The 23035-nt window shown below is 39.8% G+C and overlaps 1 protein-coding gene across 1 annotated transcript in view; it reads right to left on the bottom strand.

The window, feature by feature from the left end:
* Positions 1-23035, bottom strand: part of myt1la (myelin transcription factor 1-like, a) — a 119545-nt gene that overhangs the window by 77865 nt on the left and 18645 nt on the right. Inside the window, exons 2-5 of the mRNA XM_060917946.1 lie at positions 18600-18724; positions 18336-18390; positions 18046-18079; positions 12504-12566 (exon numbers count right to left, since the gene is read on the bottom strand). Coding sequence (XP_060773929.1) covers positions 12504-12566; positions 18046-18079; positions 18336-18390 — 152 coding nt within the window. The 5' untranslated portion in view covers positions 18600-18724. The remainder of the gene's footprint in view (positions 1-12503; positions 12567-18045; positions 18080-18335; positions 18391-18599; positions 18725-23035) is intronic.

The following is a 23035-nucleotide window of genomic DNA, read 5'->3' as shown; positions in this document are numbered from 1 at the left end:
AACACACTGATAGCTTTGAGTATTGTGAAGATGTATGCCCCATCCCATAGCCTACAATCAGTTCACAAAAAAAAAGATGCCTTCTATCAGGAATATTTAGGAAAAGGCTGGTGGCACTAATGTTAAGCATCCATGTCAAAAACATAACACTCTCATGTGCTTAATTGTAACAAATACAAAAATTGTGTGCATTTCAAAAACATAACCATGTTATCCTGACACCCTGGAACTACATGGCAGCCATTTTAGCGCCATTAACGTTAGTTTGTTTCTGAACATGACATATGAACAAGTGAATGTGAATTCTCTTGCACAAAATTAGTATAAAAATTAATGTAGATATAAGTATCTTATGCCAAATTATTATGGCAGGTTACAAAAAATAAAGAAAAAATCCAAGTCTTAGCTTGTCTCCAATTTACGAGTCCGAATGCAGTTAATGCACGAGTCTGAGTCCGAGTCAAGTCACGAGTCCTTAAAATTAGGGCACAAGTCCTGGACTCGAGTACTACAAGCCTGCCATAAAGAGACACACGTGATCAGTAACAATTCTCAGATTCAATACTCATCATTCAAACGATGCTTGACTGGTATTTAGTGGACCAGTGTCTGTCAAGAAAATGTTCCCCACACCATTACACTACCCCCACCAGCCTGAACGTATTTGTGACAGGTAGACAGTAGTGGGGTCGTGTGTAGATGGTGTAAGTCAGTTTGATTGCGTTAGTCGAGAACCCGACCGAATGGTGCAGGCCATGGGAAGATGCCAGCTCCAACTGGGCCTGCCCCACCATTACAGATCTCACAGTGAAGCCAAACGGTTTCAACCTCCCACACAAGCAGTGGCAGACACTGAACCACATACGCACCCTCCACGCAAGAACAAGACACTGTCTGCATAAATGGGGGATGGCAAACAGCGACTCTGGCCACCAAAACCACCCAATTCACCACACTGTGAATGATTGCCATATACGGCGTTTCACTGGGTGATTCAAAGCAGCGGCGGCTGGTAGTCTTTCAAACAGGGGAGGCTGGTCGGTTACGATATTTCCAGATTTTAAAAGAAAAAAGAAAAAACACATCAATTTTGCCCATACTCTTGCCTCTGATCTGGCTGATTGTTGGCAGGGTCACAAACTGTGAAATAACAGGTTCTTTTGGCCCATTAGCCTACTGTCCAATATACATGATGGTGGTGTTGGGGGGGAGGGGTATATTTTAACATTTTATATTTTAAAATTGTGGCATGTTGTTTAAAAATTGATCATTATTGAAAGCAGCTCTTTGTCAGGAACCTCAGCAGTAACAGCAGAGTGTTCTGGAATAGGCACAAGCACTGACCTTGGGGAGCCAAACATAGAGCTGGGTGCCACACATTTCATTCAATGACACTTTCCCTATATTTTACTTATTTTGACTGAGAAATGTTTTATTGACAATTTTGATAACCCTTCACTTTTAATCCAGGTCTGTAGTGTGAAATGTTCTCGGCTGTGTTTTTGTTTAAAAATGTTTTCCAAATTGTAGCTGTGTTTAATTCATATCCAGAAAAATATATATTCCAATATAATATACTCAGCATAAACATTTTAAATAGATTCTATATTTTTGGTCCATCCATGACATATTACTAAAGTAGCCTATTTACTGTTGTTGATGTGGGTCACTTGCTGTTAGCCAATTCACTTTCTCGTACCAGGAGAGCTGAAAGGAACGAGTATTATTCCCTACCTTTTTCACCAAGTCAATTTGAGGCATTGGTCTACCCTGCTCTTTAATTTTAATTTTTTCCTCGAAAGGAAGACTGGCAAATGGCTTCGCCAAAATTAAATCAGCAATGCTTGGCATCCGTGCGCAGCTTTCTTGCTAGCTGACTAGCCCCCTCAAGTTCAAGTTCAGTCACTCAAATAAACGAAATTTCTGGAACTAAGATAGCAAACTTGACAACACTATATTTACACTTTATTTACAATGAAAATATATACAAACCAGGGGCGATTTCTCAGAGACAACAAGGGAAGCCGAGCTTCCCCTAAAATTCTCTCCCCAAACTGCGGCATCTACGACGTTGAATTCTCATTAAAACAATAACTTGCATAACATAATATATGCCCAAGATTGTATTTACGTTCATAACTATCCTGTAACTTATTTGAGTGATGTCTGACGAACTTGCAGATCGCTACGAGAATCACCTTTGCTGCCAGGCTGTAACCAGCGTTGCCAGATACTGCTGACGTTTTCCAGCCAAAATATGTTCAAAACCCGCCAAAATGCACTTAAAACCGCCCAATCTGGCAACACTGACTGTAACCTTTTTTATTTCAGTGGGGTCTATGGCTGGCAGCCGGGTATCCGTTGCAGTCTATGAGAGGGCTCTGAACAGCCAATTTCGGCTAGTTGTTATTGGTTAAAATCGACAAAATCGTCACTTCCAGGGAAGCCGGGCTTCTCTGGGACTAAATGAGACAGTGGGAGGGACAAGAAGCCGGGCTGATGAAGGATTATTGGAGGTAGTGTTTGAAAGACATGAGGAGGGCGGGCTCTGTACTTCGGCGTCGGCAAGGAACACAGAAGTATGATCAGTCAGTCCCTAGCGGATGTCGAGAAAGTGTAGTCGTGTGCCAAAGTGCTGTCCGACTTTCTTTTCATATAAACGTTTCTTCTCATTGATGTCTCTGTACATTACTCTGTAAATAAATGTAAATATTACTCGTTGTGCTCCGTTAACTTTCATCCATTCTATCAGTTTGATCATTCGCGAATTCACTTGTTTATTTCATTTGTAGTTCAATCTGGTTGTAGGCTAGCTTGAGCCTTATTGGGATCTGCAGTGCTAGCTGCTAACAGAAATTGGTGAAGTCTCTGGAAAGCACAACCAGCTGGTATGACAGGGTCACAGACCATTTTCTGGAAAAGGAGTGGAGGGCAGAATTTGTGTATAAATAGTGTGCATCATATAGTGTTCATGAATCTGAAGTGTGTATATTGTTCAGTAATGTTAAGAGAATGGTGGGCTCTGTGTTATAGGTTATACCTGGGTATGATATTCAAGGTTCTGTGTGTTGCATAGCCTACCTGGTTATGAATTTCCAGACTGTGTTGCAGAAGATGTTCAAGGATGTGTTGCACAGCTGGGTGTTGTGTTAAAGACTCTGTGTTGCATATCAGGGTATGATGTTCAAGGCTCTTCGTTGAATAGCCAGTGATTTTGATATTTTTGATTAAGGATATGAGGCACTAGCCTGGCAAGCCAGACTATAACATGAAATGTACAAGCAAAAATACTTTCTGCCACTAGGTAGGGTCGTCTAGTTCACTATGCTAATGGGGCACACCTTTCTATGCTTTGATATCCGGCCTACAGGTTTTACGATGAATGCGTAAAATGGGCTTCCCCTGTTTTAAAAACCAGCAGCCGTCACTGATACAAACTAAAAAAGCTGGTAGAAACCGTATGTAATGAATGAAATCGAAATGTAAGCTGATCTCTTACAATACACCACAGCGCTTGCGAATCCGCATGGGACTGAACTGAAATTCACCGCTGCCTGTCTATATTTGAAACGAGCTGTCAATCAAAGAAAATATCCGGCCGCTTTCACCAATCACCAGTCTCCTCACGGAAAGCTTTGCCATGTCCCTCCCACTGTGAGGCTGGGACTCCGTGGGCGGGCGTTTTCGCAGTATTTGTCCAATAATCGTCTTGCATTTTGAGATTGAAAAGCGCATAGCTCCCAAATGCCATTGAAGTCCACTGAGGCTGGGCTGCATCGCGTTGTCACGAGGGGGAAAAACTCACGTGCACATTAGGCGAACTGGGGAAAGTTATAACGGAATGATTTCGCACTGTAGTTGGGTTGAGCACATATATTTCTATGATTCTGGATCTGAAATAGCAATGTTATAAGGTCGGCTATAACATAAGCCTAGCGCAATTCATCCTACACGATGTTCGTCATTTTTAGAGGAGGCTGAGCCTACCTCGTTGTCTTAGAGCAATCGCCCGTGATTCAAAGAGCTGGACAGAACAACCGATGCCACCCTTGCTTGGATGTCATCCCTGGATATCATCCCTTTGTAGATTTTGTTGTTTGTGTGGGGTTTTGACATCTGATTTGCCTCATCATGTTCTTAGCTATTTACTGAACACTAGCAAGAGTTTGTTCATCACTAATATAAGATACATTTCTAGCTTGCTAATTTATCAGACAGGATCACTTGCTAAAAAGGTACAGTATCTGGTCACCATGACGTTATCATCGAATCATGAGCCGATAGCTAGTGATCCTGCATATTTTGTGAGATCACAACTCATACATGATACTGTACTGAGAAATTCAGTTTGTTTGTTTGTTTGTTTGTTTATTTTTTTCTTCATCACCGAGCTGCTAAATTCTTCGAAACACCAATCTATGTGCTTACATGATAAAAAAGGACATCTCTGTACCGTAAGTGAAAATATCTTAGACAAACTGACTTAATATTACTGATTATGAGATTACATATGAGATGCAAATATTAAGCCTACTAATCACGCTTGTTCTCGTGACACACAGCTTTGCTTATTGCAAGCATTAATTTTTTTTTTGAAAGAAAGCAAAATTATTGTTGATTTGAGCATGTAAAATAATCAAGTTGTGATTTTTGGACTATTTCGTGTTGATCTATTTTTATACCCACCTTCCCCACGTAGGCAATGTAGCAAACGGCTATGAGCTCAAATCACTGTACGGAAGCAACTTGCAATTTTCCACACTGCCTCTTTCCACTATTATCTCTGTTCAATCCCCTTTGGATTACTAATGTGCAGTAATGCAGCAATATTTCAGTGGATATGCAGACGATGCATAGTGGACAGGTATAATGCGTTGGGATCTATGATGGTTTAGTCTCTATTTTATCTGTATGTTTGTCTGGAATCACATAACTACAAATGTGGTTAAAGTGCTTCGCAGAGTAGAGAAGAAGAAGACCGCAGAAACGTGTGTATGATCTTGAGCATGGCTAGAAAATGTCTGGCTCTGAGAGGCTATTAGATGGATTAATGCAGCCCTATAGATTATATGTTCGTAATACATTATACATTAGCCTTCCACCAGAGGGGAAAGAACCTTTGCCATGATCTGACCTCATGTACAGAAAGCAAGGGCCAGAAAAAGCAATTGCTTTGTCATCATGGTTCCATAATGGCTGGCGAGGGCAAAGCAGATGCAGCGCACTATTCACAGGTGATACAGTGTCCTCATTATAGCCGCACCATGGCATCCCTGTGATGGCCCTGACGTATACGCCTGGCCTCTAGAAACACCACCGGAGCATCGCTCCTTTCCCTCCTACTAGTGTTAATTCATCTCATGCACATCTCATGAACCACACACACACACACACTGGTTCCCCTCTTGAGTGAGAGGTCTACTGGAGTTGTCATTTGTCTGTTGCAGAAATGCAATTACGACTCGCAGTTCACAGGGTCCCGCTGCTAGGTTGCCATCAGTATCATAGCCATCAGTCTTGTCTCCCCCTCCACCTCCTCCTTATTCTCTCGGTGGAGTAAACAGCATCAAGTTAAACATGGTGTAAAATGTCCCTGACTGAAAAAGAGGCAAGTCATCAATCAACTGGACCTTCATCATTCAGCACAAAACCTCACTGGACATGACTCATCATGACTAAGAAGAGTCTTCATTCTCATGTCAAGATATGGCAATGAATGGATTCCTTCGAATGAGTGAATGGAAATCTTTTCGTATGAAGAAGACATTTAAATGCGCCTTGCCTTGCTCTCGTAAAAATCATGGGTCGTGGTCTAGCACTATGTCTGAGTCCCTGTTTATTTAAGCACACTTGCAAAAGCGAGGAACAAAAGAAAAACAAGCAGAAAAAAACAACCAGCACACTTCCTGCAAGAGCCCTCTTCAAGCTGATTAGCATATTAATAGTGCCAGACTCACACATGTTCCTGAAACATGCTAATAAGAGGCGCGTGAGAGCATCCGAGCATAGCGGTTAGCCAGACAATACCAAGCTTTTATGCTTTAACATCACTTTTATTTATCTACAGCTCCTGTTTTCGCAGAATGGGCAAGACTGGGTTGATTCAAAGAAGCGTGCATTTTTATGGAATGGGGCATGCTAACAGGCTAATTGGATGCTGGATTTTCACTGGTGGCTCAAGAGCTGAGTCAATAAGGCAAATTATTGGTGGCATGCAGTGATTGCTGGAGTCCCAAGTCCAATTTTTGACCTTGGCTCAAAATAATTACAAATAATTTTGAAAATACGATACTATATTGGAATTTTGGGACATGACCAATTTTTTTTTTTTAAGGAGAACTGAAGGCAAATTTTTATTATCAAAATTCTATTTATCTCATTTTATTAAATATAGGAATGCATTCTTGATTGCTATTTTGTCGCTGCTATAGCAAGTTATGAGTGTTTGAAATATGCTCTGTAATATATCAGTACATATGTCAAAGCAATGGCCGTAAACGAGATTTGTTGAGACCTGTGCGAGACATCGTAGGACGGAAGTAAAACGTACCGCGGAAATCAAAGTGACCGACATCTGCCAGCATTGTCAAAACACGTGCGCGCCCTCTTTCGAATGCTGACGTAATCAAGCTGGAAGTTTTGTTTGTTTTGATAGCAATCAGGAAAAAGTTTGAAAAAAGTCGGCAGTAATCGTCATTTAAACTCGTTTTTGTGCAATATTTTGTTTGGAAAACAGTTTTCAAAATGGCAGCACTGACACCTAGCTGACACTTCACGTTTCGAAGTCTCGCACAAGTCTCGTGAAGATCGCGTGGATAAGCGACGCCTGCCGTGGACCAAACAAACTAAATTCAACACGGCTAAAAACCGAATAGGCTGATAAGTATAATATTTAATTGCAATTAGTTGCCAATACGAGTCATGATATAAGGTTACTAAAACCGAAAACGTAATTGAATAACACGTTAATTAAGAAATAAAGCGAGTTTAAAAATGACTTCGGTTCCCCTTTAATGTTCAAATTCACTATGAACATCAAACAAAAACACTAAAGTGTTTGATTATAACATTCATCCATCGATCTGTATGTGTACCGCTTATCCAAGGTCATGAGCAGAGGTGGACAGTAATGAAGTACATTTACTTGAGTACTGTACTTAAGTGCACTTTTTGAGTATCTGTACTTTACTCGAGTATTTTTTTTGTGGAAACTTATGACTTTAACTTCACTACATTTAAAAGACAAATATCGTACTTTTCAATCCACTATATTTCTATCAAGGTCCTCGTTACTCGTTACTATGAAGCAGCTTTGAAAGTGGATGTGTTTTTCTTTTCTAAAACGTGATTGGCTTTTTCAGTGTAACATGCAAAAAAAACAATCAGTAATCACTAGGGTCACGTCACGTCCATAGACTGGATAAAATCAAGTTCTCAGCAGCATTATTTGAACACGATCAGTTGACGGCAGAATGGAAGGAGGCGGTTCTTCTGGCGAACGCACGCACCCATGGCCCATAAACCCATGTTTCAGTTTTCTGAAAGGATTAAAGATTCGTTTTGTTTTAATTGTTTGCTTTGTTTGCCTAAAACGAACCACATCATGGCCTATAAAAACTTGCCATCCAACCTGTAGAAGCATATTGAGGGATGTAAACATTTTATTCCAAAAGAAAGCTTGCAATGAAGTTGTCTGTGCTTTTAGAGCTAGCGATAACATTGCAATAGCTATGCAGTCTGGTTATTGAAATGACTTTCTATGGATTTGCCCACCAAGTTGTCGTAGCTTTGTCCACGGCTAACGTTTACTCATAGCTAGTTAACTCGGACACTCTTAGTTAGCATGTAAAAACGGAGTTACGCTAACATGAATGTTAACGTATCTGAAGTCCTTTCAGAAGTATGTTTTAGCATAATCTTGCCAAATAAACAGAATGTAGAAATCTGTGTTTATCTGTGTTTAAAGGTGTTTATTCTACAGGTTCTACAAGCTAGTCAGTAAATCCAGTAGGTTGCTTCAGAGGCGTTCGGTATTGTTAGTGTTGTTGCAATAATACAACAGTGCCTTGACAGAAAATGTACTTTTAATACTTAGGTATTTTAAAAAGCAAGTACTTCAGTACTTTAACTTTAGTAAAAAATTTGACTGGACAACTTTCACTTGAATCATTTGACCAATGGTATCTGTACTTTGACTTATGTAATGAAGTTGAGTACTTTGTCCAGCTCTGGTCATGAGGGAAGCTGGAGCCAATCCCAACTAACTCAGGGTGAGAGGCGGGGTACACCTGGGCAGGTCACCAAACTGTCGCAGGGCTAACACAGAGACACACAATCATTCATCAGTTCCCTATGGGAAATTTAGAGTAGCCAGTTGACCTAATCTGCATGTATTCGGACTATGGAAGGAAACCTGAGCACCCAGAGGCATGAGGAGAACATGCAAACTTCACCTACTCTCAGCAAATAAAGTACATTATTGTACCTTTAGGGGTACAATGGCTTGTCACTGGGGCAGTACCCTCTCATCTTATCTCATCTCATTATCTCTAGCCGCTTTATCCTGTTCTAGGCAAGCTGGAGCCTATCCCAGCTGACTACGGGCGAAAGGCGGGGAACACATATTTGTATCTTTTATATACTGGTTGAGAACATATATTTACCTTTTTGGCCCTAAAAGGGTACACATAGTTACCTTGAGGTCCAGTAATGAGTCCTAGAGGATACATTAGTGCAGATTGTACCTTGGGGGGCCGAAATCGACTTGTATTGTACCCCTATTTCTGACAGTGCACGGAAAGACCCTAGTTGGCCACTAGGTTCAAACCCAGAACCTTCTTGCTGTGAGGCGACAGTGCTAACCACTGCACCACCATGATTATAACATTTACAAAATAATAAATAAATAAATAAAAACAAAATTGCAGTTGTTCAGATATGTCAAGTATTACTTTAATTAGAGGAGGATTTGCTGGGGAAAATGTGTCATAAAATTAAAAAGAGTTTTATTCAACTGTTTTGAAGTCAGAACCAAAAGCAACAGACTGTACCAACTAGTCACTTTTGTACTTTTTAAACAATGTAATCGAGACATAAAGTAGGATCACTTTACGAAAACTGACAAAGTACTACACTGAGTACGACACCATTCTGCACTTTTTTTTTGTATTTCATACCCACTTTTATGAAACCACCCAGTTTTAATATCACAGAGGTCTGTTGCTTCTAAGACTAAGTAAGGAATAACACACTTCAGGCTAAGCTGGTACAGGAAAAGAACCCACGTATGGGGTGGTGTGATACCACAGTGTATCCAACATGTGTTATTCATGTTACATAGCAGCTATTTACAACATGAACAATTAAAATTTTTTTCAACTAGAAAGGCACTCGGTAGAGTGTATAACTCTGCCAAGCCACATATTCGGATTCGCATGAAAATCTAATCAATTGTTTCGTGACCCATGGTACACCCTTCCTCAAAATGTCATCTAAATCTGTTCACTACTTTTTGAGTTACACTGGGAACAGACAAACAAGCAAACAAACAAATGGAGGTGAAAACATAACCTCCTCCAGCAAAGTTGTTGGAGGTAATTAACCCTCTGGGGTCGAGAGCTTCTCCAGCGAAGCTAGACAGGTTTAGAATGAGTACTGTAGGTCATGGATTTAAATAGATATCTTCATGAGTTTTTTTTTCTCATACAAGTATGATAAACATATTGATAGAAATTTTATACTTTACACTTTACTATGTGCCCACTGACAAATAATATTATAGATTTTAAATTACCTAAATTAGATGAAACATAAAACTTGTCATCTTACTCAGTCACACCGGAGTTGGAGTGCTGAGTGCACACTTACACATTCATAAAAGACTGTTCACATGTAGCCTGGGCCCGCCCATCCTAAGCATGACACAACACGAGGGCCTGTTGCGAGCTTAGTCTGGCCAGGCAGGCTATCTACAGCTCTTCCAAGCTCCCGAAAAATCGGGAACCAATCAACTTTGAGCATCTCCAACGGCCCAGAGGCGTGTTCAAGGCACTGACGTAGTAGAACTGCGACCGGAAGCCATAGATTGTTTACAGAATCTATGCCGGAAGCGCTTCATTCACGCTTCCGCATCTATTACGCATAGATGCTGTATTGAAAGCATTCAACTGGAAGTTCTCATTGAAAACAGAGCAAAGAGCAGCCCTGGAGGTATTTATTGAAAGGAAGGACGTTTTCGCCTTGCTCCCGACCAGCTTCGGTAAGAGTTTAATCTACCAGTTAGCCCCGTCGCGTCGCATACGTCAGAGAAAAGACTGATGTGATTGGTTTAAGCTTCGTCACAGCCTTTTCTGGCTTCGACCAGTAGCAAACTGAGGCATTTCAGGGAGGCGGGTCAACCACGGGCTCTGGGAAACGGTTGGGCTTAATATCTTGGCCAGACCAATAGCTCGTAGAGCTTTGAAGTCGCGTTAGCCAGGCTAGTTCACATGGTAAAGGCATGATAATCACTTTCACTCTTTTGGTTTCGATTGGTTTCCCTTTCACGGTGGGAACACCCACTGTAAACAGGATAAAATCTGTTAGACATAGTTCAGGCTATTTGGAGGTAAAACTTGTCGCAAGATGGCACATGGATTTTAAGCGCTTCGGATGATTCAGGACAGTGAATCAATTCATGATTCATTTCATGATTCAGGACAGCAATTCAATTCAATCTTGAGAACTGCAACACTGATGATGAGCGGTGCCTTTTTTTTTCTTTTTTACTTCGACTCGATCCAGCGAAGATCAGTTCAAGTAAGTGTAAATATTTCTCCTATTTCTGATGAGCAGATTGGTTGATATGTGTACACTGTAGTGCATACACAGGAAAAATGACTGAGTAATTTTTTTCCAGAGTTAAAAGTATTTTCCTCAAAATAGTTAATTTTGCTCTGTTTTGTGTTTAGAGAGTAAAGTTTGGAGTTGGAGTGGGAGCAAAATTGCAGAGTAATTGTGTAAAAGAGTTTGTTGTGGCTCTGAACTGAGTACAATAGTACAAGAATTAATTTCAAGACACACTGAATTGAGTCAAATACCAGATAAATGAAGATGTTTTAAAAAGCAGTATTAGAACTGTGTTGGAATGTGTGAAAAAACATGACCTTACTCATTGTGACATGACCTGATGAGATTAAGAGTCGGCAGTGGAAGGGGTTGTCACTCTTCTCATGGAATGGAATGGAATTTTTTACTCTTCTCATTGAATACCCCTCCCACTGCCAACCTTTTATCCCAAAACAATAGGACATACATTTTTTGATGGCCAGTTAATTGTCCAAATCAGTGGAGCAGATTTAAGTTTTTGTGCTTGATCCATTCCTAAGACTGAACAGAATCACCTCAAGTGACCAAAACTGTTCGTCACAATGGGTAAGGCCATGTTTTTTTCACACATTCCAACACAGTTCTAAAATTGCTTTTTACAACATCTTCACTTATCTGTTATTTTTTAAAGTACAATCATGACATACAGACTACAGAGATATTATTGTAGCTGAACTTACAATATAAAAAAGTCATATTACTTTGAAAATATTGCTTAGATTTGTTGAAATTGACAACAAAATCAGAGTATACCAAAACCATTAGTGGCAGAAAATACCCTCAGACCCCAGAGGGTTAATGAACAACACATCAGATTTTTTCGCATTTATACATAGTTACATTTAACATTAGTTCCTGTTTCCACTTATACTACAGCAGCTATAACCTGGCATTCTTTCTTATTTCTCTCTTTTGAAGTAAAGACAAAAAATTAGTAACAGTCCAAGGTAAAGCTGTAACTTTAAGTTTTCCATCACAGGAAAGTCTTCAGGACTGAGGTCTGAAAGTCTTCTACTGATGGAGAAACGACTGTTTCTAGCTGTGATTATGCATCGCACCACCCTGATGTTTCCTCCAGTGTGTTTTATTCCTTACATAAATAACGTCAGTGTAACTGTTTAGCAGCATTACTGGCAGAAATATAATGAACTCACTTTGGAATTTTGAATACGTTCACTTCGGTAGATTTCTGTCGAGTAGATCTAAGGAGAATAATTAATAGTGTAAAAGCATGAATGGTAAAGAAAATCCCAAACATGTATTAGGAATATCTCTACACTGTTATGCAATACTGTATATGAGAATACATAATATGCAAATGTGAAATGAATACACTGTATACATGTGCAAATCACTATCACATGTCATCATCAATAATTTGCATATCAGATCGAAAAGGTTCTTGACAAAAAAAAACCCCAAAAATTATTTTATGAGTTCATAGCATCTGTGTTTTCCCGAGTCAGCTGTTTATCAATAGTTTTGGACAAGTCACATTTTTTAAATAGAAAAATGTGAATTTTGTGATGTGTTGACAAAAAGACACAACGTCCGTGTCTAAAAATACTGCTTTTCCTCCAAAATTCTGCAAACCTTTCACTCTTGGACAGTGTTTCCTGTCATGCTGTGACTCTTACCTCCTGTGCCTGGCGTACTTGCCCCTCACGTGTCCACTCCCGTCACACCCTGGTGTGGGACAGCTGTAGACAAGAGGAAGAAGGAATTAATTTTAATACCTGGCACACACTTGCACTCTCTCACTCAGAAACACACAAGCATACCCACTCACACACTCAGCACTTGAGCCAAGGCACATCAGCCTTCGTTGCAAATTTACGGAGCTGTCAGTGACCTCCCAGTTGGTGACTCACTAGGCTGCATATTTCATATTTCATATTTCACTCTCTGGCTGCTCTATTTAGACCACCAGCCAACTAAAAGCAACACTGAAATGCTGCCAGATTTGGATTCTCTGACCTGCTTGAATGCGCGGTCAGATAACGTTACCCTAATCCTCCTTATTCTACCACCACAGACTGCACAGAGCACACCACCATGCAGCACCTTCAGAGCCTTCAGCAAATGCTCCACTTTCTATTTTTAGCCAAACTAATATATCTCTGCCTCTGATTGGCAATGTACCAATTGAAGATCAAGATCAAGTTCTTGGTCTTACATATGAAAATATCAATTGCCTCAAGAGCACATAATGCATTCGTTTGTATGGCAGCTGGTTGTCAATAATAACGTGTTCATTCAAGCATTTTATCTCTCGCCCACAAAATGATCCTTGCCTTGTATTTGTGTCGGATCCAGGCTGGTGACCCAGGCATTACACTGGACCAACCTGCTGAGGCAGTGGCTCATGTTGGTGGCATTGGTGTGAAAGCGTGGATTATTTATTTGCACACTCGTATTAAATAAATAAATAAATAAATAAATAAACAGACATGACAACGATAATGAGAGAATGGCTATTCAATGTCCTCATATTCTACACTGTGTGTACAATTATTAGGCAAGTGAGTACTCTGACCCTACCGTTATTTCTAAGCATGTTTTCCAACCCCGAGCTGTATACACTTAAATGCTAATTGGATTTAAGCATTCTCAGGTGGTATTTATTTGTGTAATGAGGGAGGGTGTGGCCTTAGGTCATTAACATCCTATATCAAGGTGTGTATAATTATTAGGCAGCTTCTTTATCTCAGGCAAAATGGGCCAAAAAAGAGATTTAACAGACACTGAAAAGAGAAAAATTGTAAAATGCTTATCAGAGGGATGCAGCACTCTTGAAATAGCTAAGCTATTGAAACGTAACCACAGAATAATCAAATGTTTTGTTGCAAATAGTCAACAGGTTCGCAAAAAATGTGTGGCAAAGAAAAGACCTCAAAAAAAAAGACCGAAATTAACCGCAAAAGACTTGAGAAAGATTAAACATTAAGCTACCAGGAACCGTTTATCATCCAGTGCCACCATATTCCAGAACTGCAACCTACCTGGAATGTCCAGAAGAACAAGGTGTTTGGTGCTCAGAGACATGGCCAAGGTAAGGAAGGCCGAAACACGACCACCATTAAACAAGACTCACAAGTTGAAACATCAAGATTGGCCCAAGAAATATCTGAAGACAGATTTTTCAAAGGTTTTATGGATGGATGAAATAAGAGTGACTCTTAATGGACCAGATGGTTGGGCCTGTGGCTGGATAACTAATGGATACACAGCACCACTTCGACTCAGACACCAGCAAGGTGGAAGTACTGGTATGGGCTGCTGTTATTAAGGATGAGCTAATTGGTCCATTTCGGGTTGAAGATGGACTTAAAATCAACTCCCAAGCCTACTGCTAGTTTCTAGAAGATACATTCTTCAAGCAGTGGTACAGGAAGAAGTCTGCATCATTCAAGAAGACCATGATTTTTACGCAGGACAATGCACCATCACATGCATCCAAGTACTCCACTGCTTGGCAAGCCAGCAAAGGCCTTAAAGATGACCGAGTAATGACATGGCCCACTTCCTCACCTGACTTAAACCCTATTGAGGACTTGTGGGCCCTTCTTAAATGTGAGATTTACAGTGAGGGAAGACAATACCCCGCTCTGAACAGCATTTGGGAGGCCATGGTTGCTGCTGCACAAAAAGTTGATCATCAACAAACTAAGAGACTCCATGGATGGAAGGCTCATGGCAGTTATTGAAAAGAAGGGTGGCGATATTGGTCACTGAATATTTCTGAAATGCCGAAAGTGTTTATTTGTTAATTTTAAGTTTTTTATTTCCTACACTTACTCTAAAAATTAAAATAAACAAATGAGATGGGAAAATTGTAGCTTTTCATTTAGTTGCTCCACACACTCAGGGTGGCACGGTGGTGTAGTGGTTAGCACTGTCTGTGAAGATTCTCAGTCATCCAGGTCATAGTAAACTGTGGGTGGTAAACAAGATCAACTGTCGCACTGTCGCCTCAGAGCAAGAAGGTTCTGGGTTCGAGCCTAGTGGCTGACAGGGGCCTTTCTGTGTGGGTTTCCTCCAGGTGCTCCGGTTCCCCCCACAGTCCAAAGACATGCAGGTTAGGATAATTGGTGGCTCTAAATTGACCATAGATATGAATGGTTGTTTGTCTCTGTGTCAGCCCTGCGATAACCTGGCAACGTATCCAGGGTGTACCCCGCCTCTTGCCCATAGTCAGCTGGGATAGGCTCCAGCTTGCCTGCAACCCTGCACAGGATAAGTGGTTATGGATAATGGATGGATAATTCTGCACACTAAATGTTGCCTAGTAATTGTGCACATGTATATATTCCCCTGAGAAAGCCTAAATTTCCTTTGTTAAACATTTGGGTTTTAGGTTTATTAACAATTCAGCTTGACTGAGAGCACTGTATTCGTTCAATAATAAAAGGAATCCTCAGGAATACAGCTTGCCTAATAATTGTGCACACAGTGAAAATACCGTGCTGTCCTTGCTGTTGTCATTTTAATTGAACACATCTTTGAGTAACAAGACAATATAAAAATAAACCTTTTTTCACAGCTACTTTTACAGGTCCATGGGTGTTAAATACTTCTTAAGGATGGAGATGCTGCCATTACAAAGGCTTGTAACGTGCGCCGAGAGTGGCACAATAGCTTCTGAAGTGAGGAGAGCAGAGGCCTGAGAAAATCTCTTTCCCACCCTTGAGGAAAACCAGTCCATTCATTCTCGTTATTAAGCCTGATTTCATTAAGAGTGCCATGATATTTACCAATACTAATTGCGAGGATCATACAGTACTGTGTGAAAGTCTCATGCACCCCACCCCACCCCACCCCACCCCACCCTTTTTTCACACAAACTTTATAATAGATTTCTATTTTATGACTTCTACATTATCAGGTTAGTACAAAAACATTTTAGAGTTCCAAACGTTTTTTTTTTTTCCAGCACAAAATTAAATGTTACAGGGAAAAAAATTGTATCTGAGCAGCATATTCTATAAGAGAGCACTTTTCAGATGAAAAAAGAAAACATAATGAAGGCTGCTGGGTTTTGGTGTAAAATGAAGAAGTGAGTGTGACAGTCAAAGTGTGCAGAAGAACTGTGGCTGGTTCTGTAAGATGCTCAGGAAAACCTACAGATCATTTCCGCGTAAAACTGCACTCACTGGACCTGAGACGACTATTTTTTTTTTTTAAAGCAAAGGGTCGTCTCACACCAAATATTGACTTTGTTTCATTTATTATGGCTGACTGATTACTGTTTATAGTGCTTTAATGTTGAAACATTTCATTTCATTATTTTAAAGCCATTTTTGGTCTCCAGCACTTCTTTACATGTGCCTAAGACTTACACAGGACTGTATGTTCTCACAAAAGGCTATACAAGTCAAAGTTTTCATTTATAGGCTCCACCTGTGGTACTTATTGAGTGAATCACAAGCTAGAAAATATAAATTCCTCTTCAGATATCCAGTGGCTTGGTTACAGTGTGTGTACAGTTGTGGTCAGAAGTTTAAATACACTCATTCATTATGGACATGAGTGTCATAGAAATATTGAGTTTTCAATGATGTCTTGAACTGTTCTTTTTCTGTGTCAGAATGATTACAAAACATACATCTTTTAAAACAACAACAACAACAAGACTTTAGTGCACAAGTTTTAATTTAGTTTAGATTTTCTGAAATCAACTCAGGGTCAAAATTATACATAAAGAGTCAAAAATATACATACACCCACTTAGATTATGAATTCAGCAGTGCTGAAAGTTGTCTTATGACTTGCCAAGGCTAGGGCGTCTTAACTTCCTGTTAGTGATCACGATTGACTACAGCTGGTAGCTTCTCTGTGCGCAACATAAAACGTGTTTGTTTGACAGCACTCATTGGATTGACCAACACACAATACAAGGGGAAAGTACAAGGAGCTCAGTGCAGATCTGAAAAACAGGATCATTGAGTTACACAACTCAGGAATGTCTCTTGGAGCCATTTCTAAACAAGTGCAGATTCCAAGATCATCAGATCATACAATTGTACATAAGTAGAAGTTACTGGGAGGTGTAGCCACTTTGCCAAAGTCTGGAAGAAGACCTGAACCATCACTCTCAGCTGAGAGGAAATTGGTTCAGATGGACAGGAACAAACCAGGAACCATCAAGCCACAGGCCTGCCATGAAATAGAACCTGCTGAAACACTGTCTGCAATCAGGCAAGTTTTAATCACCATGGACTGAGAGGCTGCTATTCAAGAAAGAAGCTCTTGCTCCAAAATCAACACCTTCAAGGTTGACTAAAGCTTGCAGCTGACCACATGGACAAAGAAGAAACCTTCTGGTGGCAAGTTTTATGCTCAAATGAGACAAAGATTGAGTTGTTTGGCCACAATGTACACAATGTTCAGAGGAACACTGTACAAACTGTTCAGCATGCTGGTGGTTGGATCATGCTCAGGGGCTGTTTTGCTGCCAGAGGAACTTGCACAAACTGGATGAAATAATAAAGAAAGATGACTACATTTCTCAGAATTCTTCAGCATAACTTCAAACCATCAGCTGGATGGTTGAAACTTGGACACAATTAGGTGTTTCAACAGGACAATGACTCCAAACCTACAACAAAACTGGTTGTGGAATGGATAAAGCAGCAGGTAAACTTAAAACAAGTCATGATGTCAACCCTATTGAAAACATGTGGAGTGTGCTTACAAGTCAGGTATGTGCCAGGAAACACACAAATTTAATTAAATTCTACTAATTCTGCCAAGAAGAGTGGTCAAATATCCAATTTTGCCAGAATGTTGTTAATGGTTATCCAAAGCATCTGGTCAAGGTGAAACTTGCTAAAGGACATTTAACCAAATATTAGGTGTGTTGTATGTATAATTTTGACCCAGTGTTGATTTTAGAAAACTCAAAATAATTTAAAACTTGTGCACCAAATTCTTTTTTTTCCTATCAAAGATGGATGTTGTACATTCATCCTGCCACAGAAAAAGAACAGTTCAAAGAAATCACTGAAAGCCCGACATTACCATGACATTCATGTCCATAATGAGTGTATGTAAACTTCTGGCCACAATTGTACGTTTTGTCCTTAAGAAATCCTCCAATCATGACCACTTCATAGTCAATAGGTAGACGACATGAAGGCCCTGTGTTTTTTCATGCATCTTTTTTGCATCCAGACTAACCTGAACAGCTCCTGTGCTGCAGTCTCCACGGCAACTAAGAGAGAAAAGAAAAGACAATTAGAGGGAACAAACATCAATATCAGCTCCATCATACTAATATTATGTTGTCCAATCATATTAGTGTCAACGATGTAGCTACAATGCTGCAGAATGCAGTGTTTTTGTTATAAAAAGCCAAATATAAATCAGTTATGAGTAAAAAGTAGTCGAAGATCCTCGACTGAGTGAGCGAACGAGTGAGTGAGTGAGTGAGTGAGTGAGTTCATTTGAGTCGAGCTGCAGCATTATACCTCTCACACCTTTGGAACGTGTTCGATGGCGCTTCTCAGCTGCATCCACCTCCATCTGTAGAACACAGTGACCATCAGCAGGCAGCAATCGAGACTGGATCATACGCTAAAAACGCTTTCTCATCACCAGTTCTCATTAGGACTAGGTAGATATCTCTGGATGAAGGAAGACTTTTCAACTCTAACTTTAACTCTACCATTTTGACTGAGGGAAGAACTAAATTCAAGCAAAGAATGGTGCCTGGGCATTTCAAGCATTGCTACCTGAGATTAGCTGAGTGAGGGTGGGGTTGCAGTGTCTGAAGCTCTCCTCCGGCAATCCTGGGTTTTTGGCTGAAATGTCCCTTAGATTAAGTTCAGTGATCGTGATCTTCCTCAAAAATCATTTTCTGGTTAAAACAAGAAGAAGAAGAGATCATATATCACTCATTGTGAATAAAACTTTTTCAGCATAAATATCAGTTTGTTTGTTTGTTTTCACATATGAAATCTGTTTACAGGATAAAGCGTCCATCTACAGTGGTGCTTGAATGTTTGTGAACCCTTTAGAATTTTCTATATTTCTGCATAAATATGACCTAAAACATCATCAGATTTTCACACAAGTCCTAAAAGTAAATAAAGAGAACCCAGTTAAACAAATGAGACAAAAATATTATACTTGGTTATTTATTTATTGAGGAAAATGATCCAATATTACATATCTGTGAGTGGCAAAAGTATGTGAACCTTTGCTTTCAGTATCTGGTGTGACCCCCTTGTGCAGCAATAACTGCAACTAAATGTTTCCGGTAACTGTTGATCAGTCCTGCACACCGGCTTGGAGGAATTTTAGCCCGTTCCTCCGTACAGAACAGCTTCAACTCTGGGATGTTGGTGGGTTTCCTCACATGAACTGCTTGCTTCAGGTCCTTCCACAGCATTTCGACTGGATTAAGGTCAGGACTTTGACTTGGCCATTCCAAAACATTCACTTTATTCTTCTTTAACCATTTTTTGGTAGAACGACTTGTGTGCTTAGGGTCGTTGTCTTGCTGCATGACCCACCTTCTCTTGAGATTCAATTCATGGACAGATGTCCTGACATTTTCCTTTAGAATTCGCTGGTATAATTCAGAATTCATTGTTCCATCAATGATGGCAAGCTGTCCTGGCCCAGATGCAGCAAAACAGGCCCAAACCATGATACTACCACCACCATGTTTCACAGATGGGATAAGGTTCTTATGCTGGAATGCAGGGTTTTCCTTTCTCCAAACATAATGCTTCTCATTAAAAACAAAAAGTTTTATTTTGGTCTCATCCATCCACAAAACATTTTTCCAATAGCCTTCTGGCTTGTCTATGTGATCTTTAGCAAACTGCAGATGAGCAGCAATGTTCTCTTTGGAGAGCAGTGGCTTTCTCCTTGCAACCCTGACATTGTTGTTCAGTGTTCTCCTGATGGTGGACTCATGAACATTAACATTAGCCAATATGAGAGAGGCCTTCAGTTGCTTAGAAGTTACCCTGGGGTCCTTTGTGACCTCGCCTACTATTACATGCCTTGCTCTTGGAGTGATCTTTGTTGGTCGACCACTCCTGGGGAGGTTAACAATGGTCTTGAATTTCCTCCATTTGTACACAATCTGTCTGACTGTGGATTGGTGGAGTCCGAACTCTTTAGAGATGGTTTTGTGACCTTTTCCAGACTGATGAGCACCAACAATGCTTTTTCTGAGGTCCTCAGAAATCTCCTTTGGTTGTGCCATGATACACTTCCACAAACATGTGTTGTGAAGATCAGACTTTGATAGATCCCTGTTCTTTAAATAAAACAGGGTGCCCACTCACACCTGATCATCATCCCATTGATTGAAAACACCTGACTCTAATTTCACCTTCAAATTAACTGCTAATCCGAGAGGTTCACATACTTTTGCCACTCACAGATATGTAATATTGGATCATTTTCCTCAATAAATAAATGACCAAGTATAATATTTTTGTCTTATTTGTTTAACTGTGATGTTTTAGGTCATATTTATGCAGAAATATAGAAAATTCTAAGGGGTTCACAAACTTTCAAGCACCACTGTATATGCTTCCTCCACTGTGTGAGCAACAAATCTAGTTACCACAGTGACTGTTGGTTGTGTGCACGTGTGTGCTGCAAGGCTGGAGAACATGTCCTGAAAGCAACAAAAAAACCTTTCAATTCATTTCTAATAAAAGGGCAATCCTTTGTGAATGCCACGTTACCTCTGACCACATACACTCTCAACCTCTTTCCACTGAGACATCACTCATGCTAGGACATTGCACGATGTAGAAAGTGCTCGTCCTTTCTTCACCCGGTCGGATCAATGCATTCGAACCCGAGATGTGCCCAAGCCACTGCTAGCGAACTCAGTCTGGCCATAAATGGGGAAAACACTGCTTAGTATTCTTGCCAAGCTCCCATCTGTCTCATATAATATGATACAGTGCTCCCCTGCATAAAGTGGGCCATGCAGCTTCACAGTCCCAAAGCAGCCTGTGCAGGCTTTCTGCTCTTCCCCCTTGCTCATTCCCTGTCTGGCTCTTGCTCATTATTTGGTGGATGGTCGAGACAGGGGCTGCAGTTTTAAACCTTTATGCCTGCTGTCGCAAACGACAGTCTCGCCATGACTGGCTTACACACCTGCAGCCCTGTTGCACAACACGTCTTGTTCCACCAGACGTCGGATTCCCGTCGTGAGTCAGTCTGACTCTAAGACACATAATCATCAGCATTTGTTTTTCGTTTTTTAAATAACTTACAATATACAAACACAGAATGCTTTGCCCTGTTCAGCTCATGCAAAATTTATAAGAATTCAAACATGTCAGGGCGATGTGATTCAAGTTCGGATGATTTCATACCAACAGAAGCGTAAAAACACAGCATCGCTAATCCCATGCTTACTATTCATAACTTTTCATATAGAGTTTACTCTTATATCGCACTCATCATGAGATTTATATTCTTGAATGTCTATGACAAATTTCTCTGTCAGGGCATTGACCCAGCTGGTGCAAATCCATCCTTCTAGCACTTATGTGTGTGTATATATATATATATATGTATGTGTGTGTGTGTGTGTGTGTGTGTGTGTGTGTGTGTGTCCATGAGACGTGAATCTACTTCAAGAGTTTGCTTGTATTGTCACACTGACTTTTATTTATTTATTTTTAAATCATCTTAAAAGCTGCAGACATGGGGTGGCAATTTGGATGGCGATCATTATAAATTTCACCCCTTGTCACCTTGTAGATCTGCCAGCTGCTTGTATGAGTTCTTACATGTTGGTGTCTCCAAAAATCAGAAGAATTTACATCATGAGTCAACTTGTATGAAATATGATAAATGATTAAAGATAGATGTCTAGTTTTGAAAAACAGGATCTTTAATGGTTCTTTAGAGAGTAAAGGGTTCAAAGTTAAGAAGTTGTGTGGGTTTTTTTTTTTTTAGCTTTGAACTTTATTCTAAGAGTGTAGGTTACACTTTGTCTTTTCTTTTTTTTTGGATAGTTAATACTTCCAATTCCTGTTCCACATTAAGCTTCCATGAAAAGATATGTAATAGTTATTCCACGAAATCAAGCCGTACATGAGCTGATAGTACACAGGCTATAAGCCACATACGATGAGATTGAGTGGAATAACTGTTTTATTCTTTCCACATTCACTGGATTTTGAGAAACTGAGCATTTTTATTTTTTGCAAATTCGATGAATAAAGCTTTATACAAAACATCCAACAAAATAATTGCCGCTTAGAATGTGAACAAACTGGCAAAACAACAGGAGCAATTTGTAAAAATAAATAATTCTTGAAAAAAAAGTTCTTACCATGCAATATTTTTATTTCATATTTTGTTGCGCTTTTTTTTTTTATTTTTTAGGTTTTGTTTTTCGAGTAGAGTTCTTATTTCATCCTCAGTTGGTTCAGCAACACACTCTGCCATTTTGTTTTTCTCTACTCATGGTATATGAGCTGATAGCCTAGTAGTAGAGTAGCCAATCAGAGTACGTGATTGCTCATATCCAGTGAATGTGGAAAGAATATTACATGCTCATGCGAAGATATGAAGTTTATCTTTGAGTGGTGAACTGTAGGTGCTAAAGAAGGCAACTGGACTTGCTCGAAATTCTTGAAGACGTTTCATCTCTCATCCGAAAGGCTTCTTCAGTTCTATCTGACTCGTGGGGAGTTCCAGGTGGGGAGTGGGGAGTGTGGAGTTTGAGTGGTGAATGTGTACACCATGTTCACTTTGCTCACTCGTGAAATATTTTTCAACACAAGAAAATAAACTTCATATCTTCATGTCACTGTGTAATGTTCTTTATATTATATGGACAGATCTGCACACAAAAAAATACACAATTTAATCAAAAGAATTTTAAGTTTGAACTGGTTTGCCATGTTAACAATGTGCATCTAGTCAGTGAGAAAACACTAGGAGTGACGTCATTGGAGTGAAATATCAGGAAATATGTCACTCAGATCCGTGATGTATTTTATCTGAAAAATGCGAGTTTTTCAACACGAGAAGATAAACTTCATATCTTCTAGCCAACATGTGATTTTCTTTTTTTTTATTGTATCGACACATTCACAAACAAAAAGTACTCAAATTTATCAAAACAATTCATCGATTTTGTCACAAGTGACCTATAGAAATTTATGTCATGGTTTTG

The sequence above is a fragment of the Neoarius graeffei genome, chromosome 3 (assembly GCF_027579695.1).
Source record: "Neoarius graeffei isolate fNeoGra1 chromosome 3, fNeoGra1.pri, whole genome shotgun sequence".
Lineage (NCBI taxonomy): Eukaryota > Metazoa > Chordata > Actinopteri > Siluriformes > Ariidae > Neoarius > Neoarius graeffei.
Note: the sequence above shows the minus strand (reverse complement) of the source record. Positions and strands in the feature narration are given on the sequence as shown.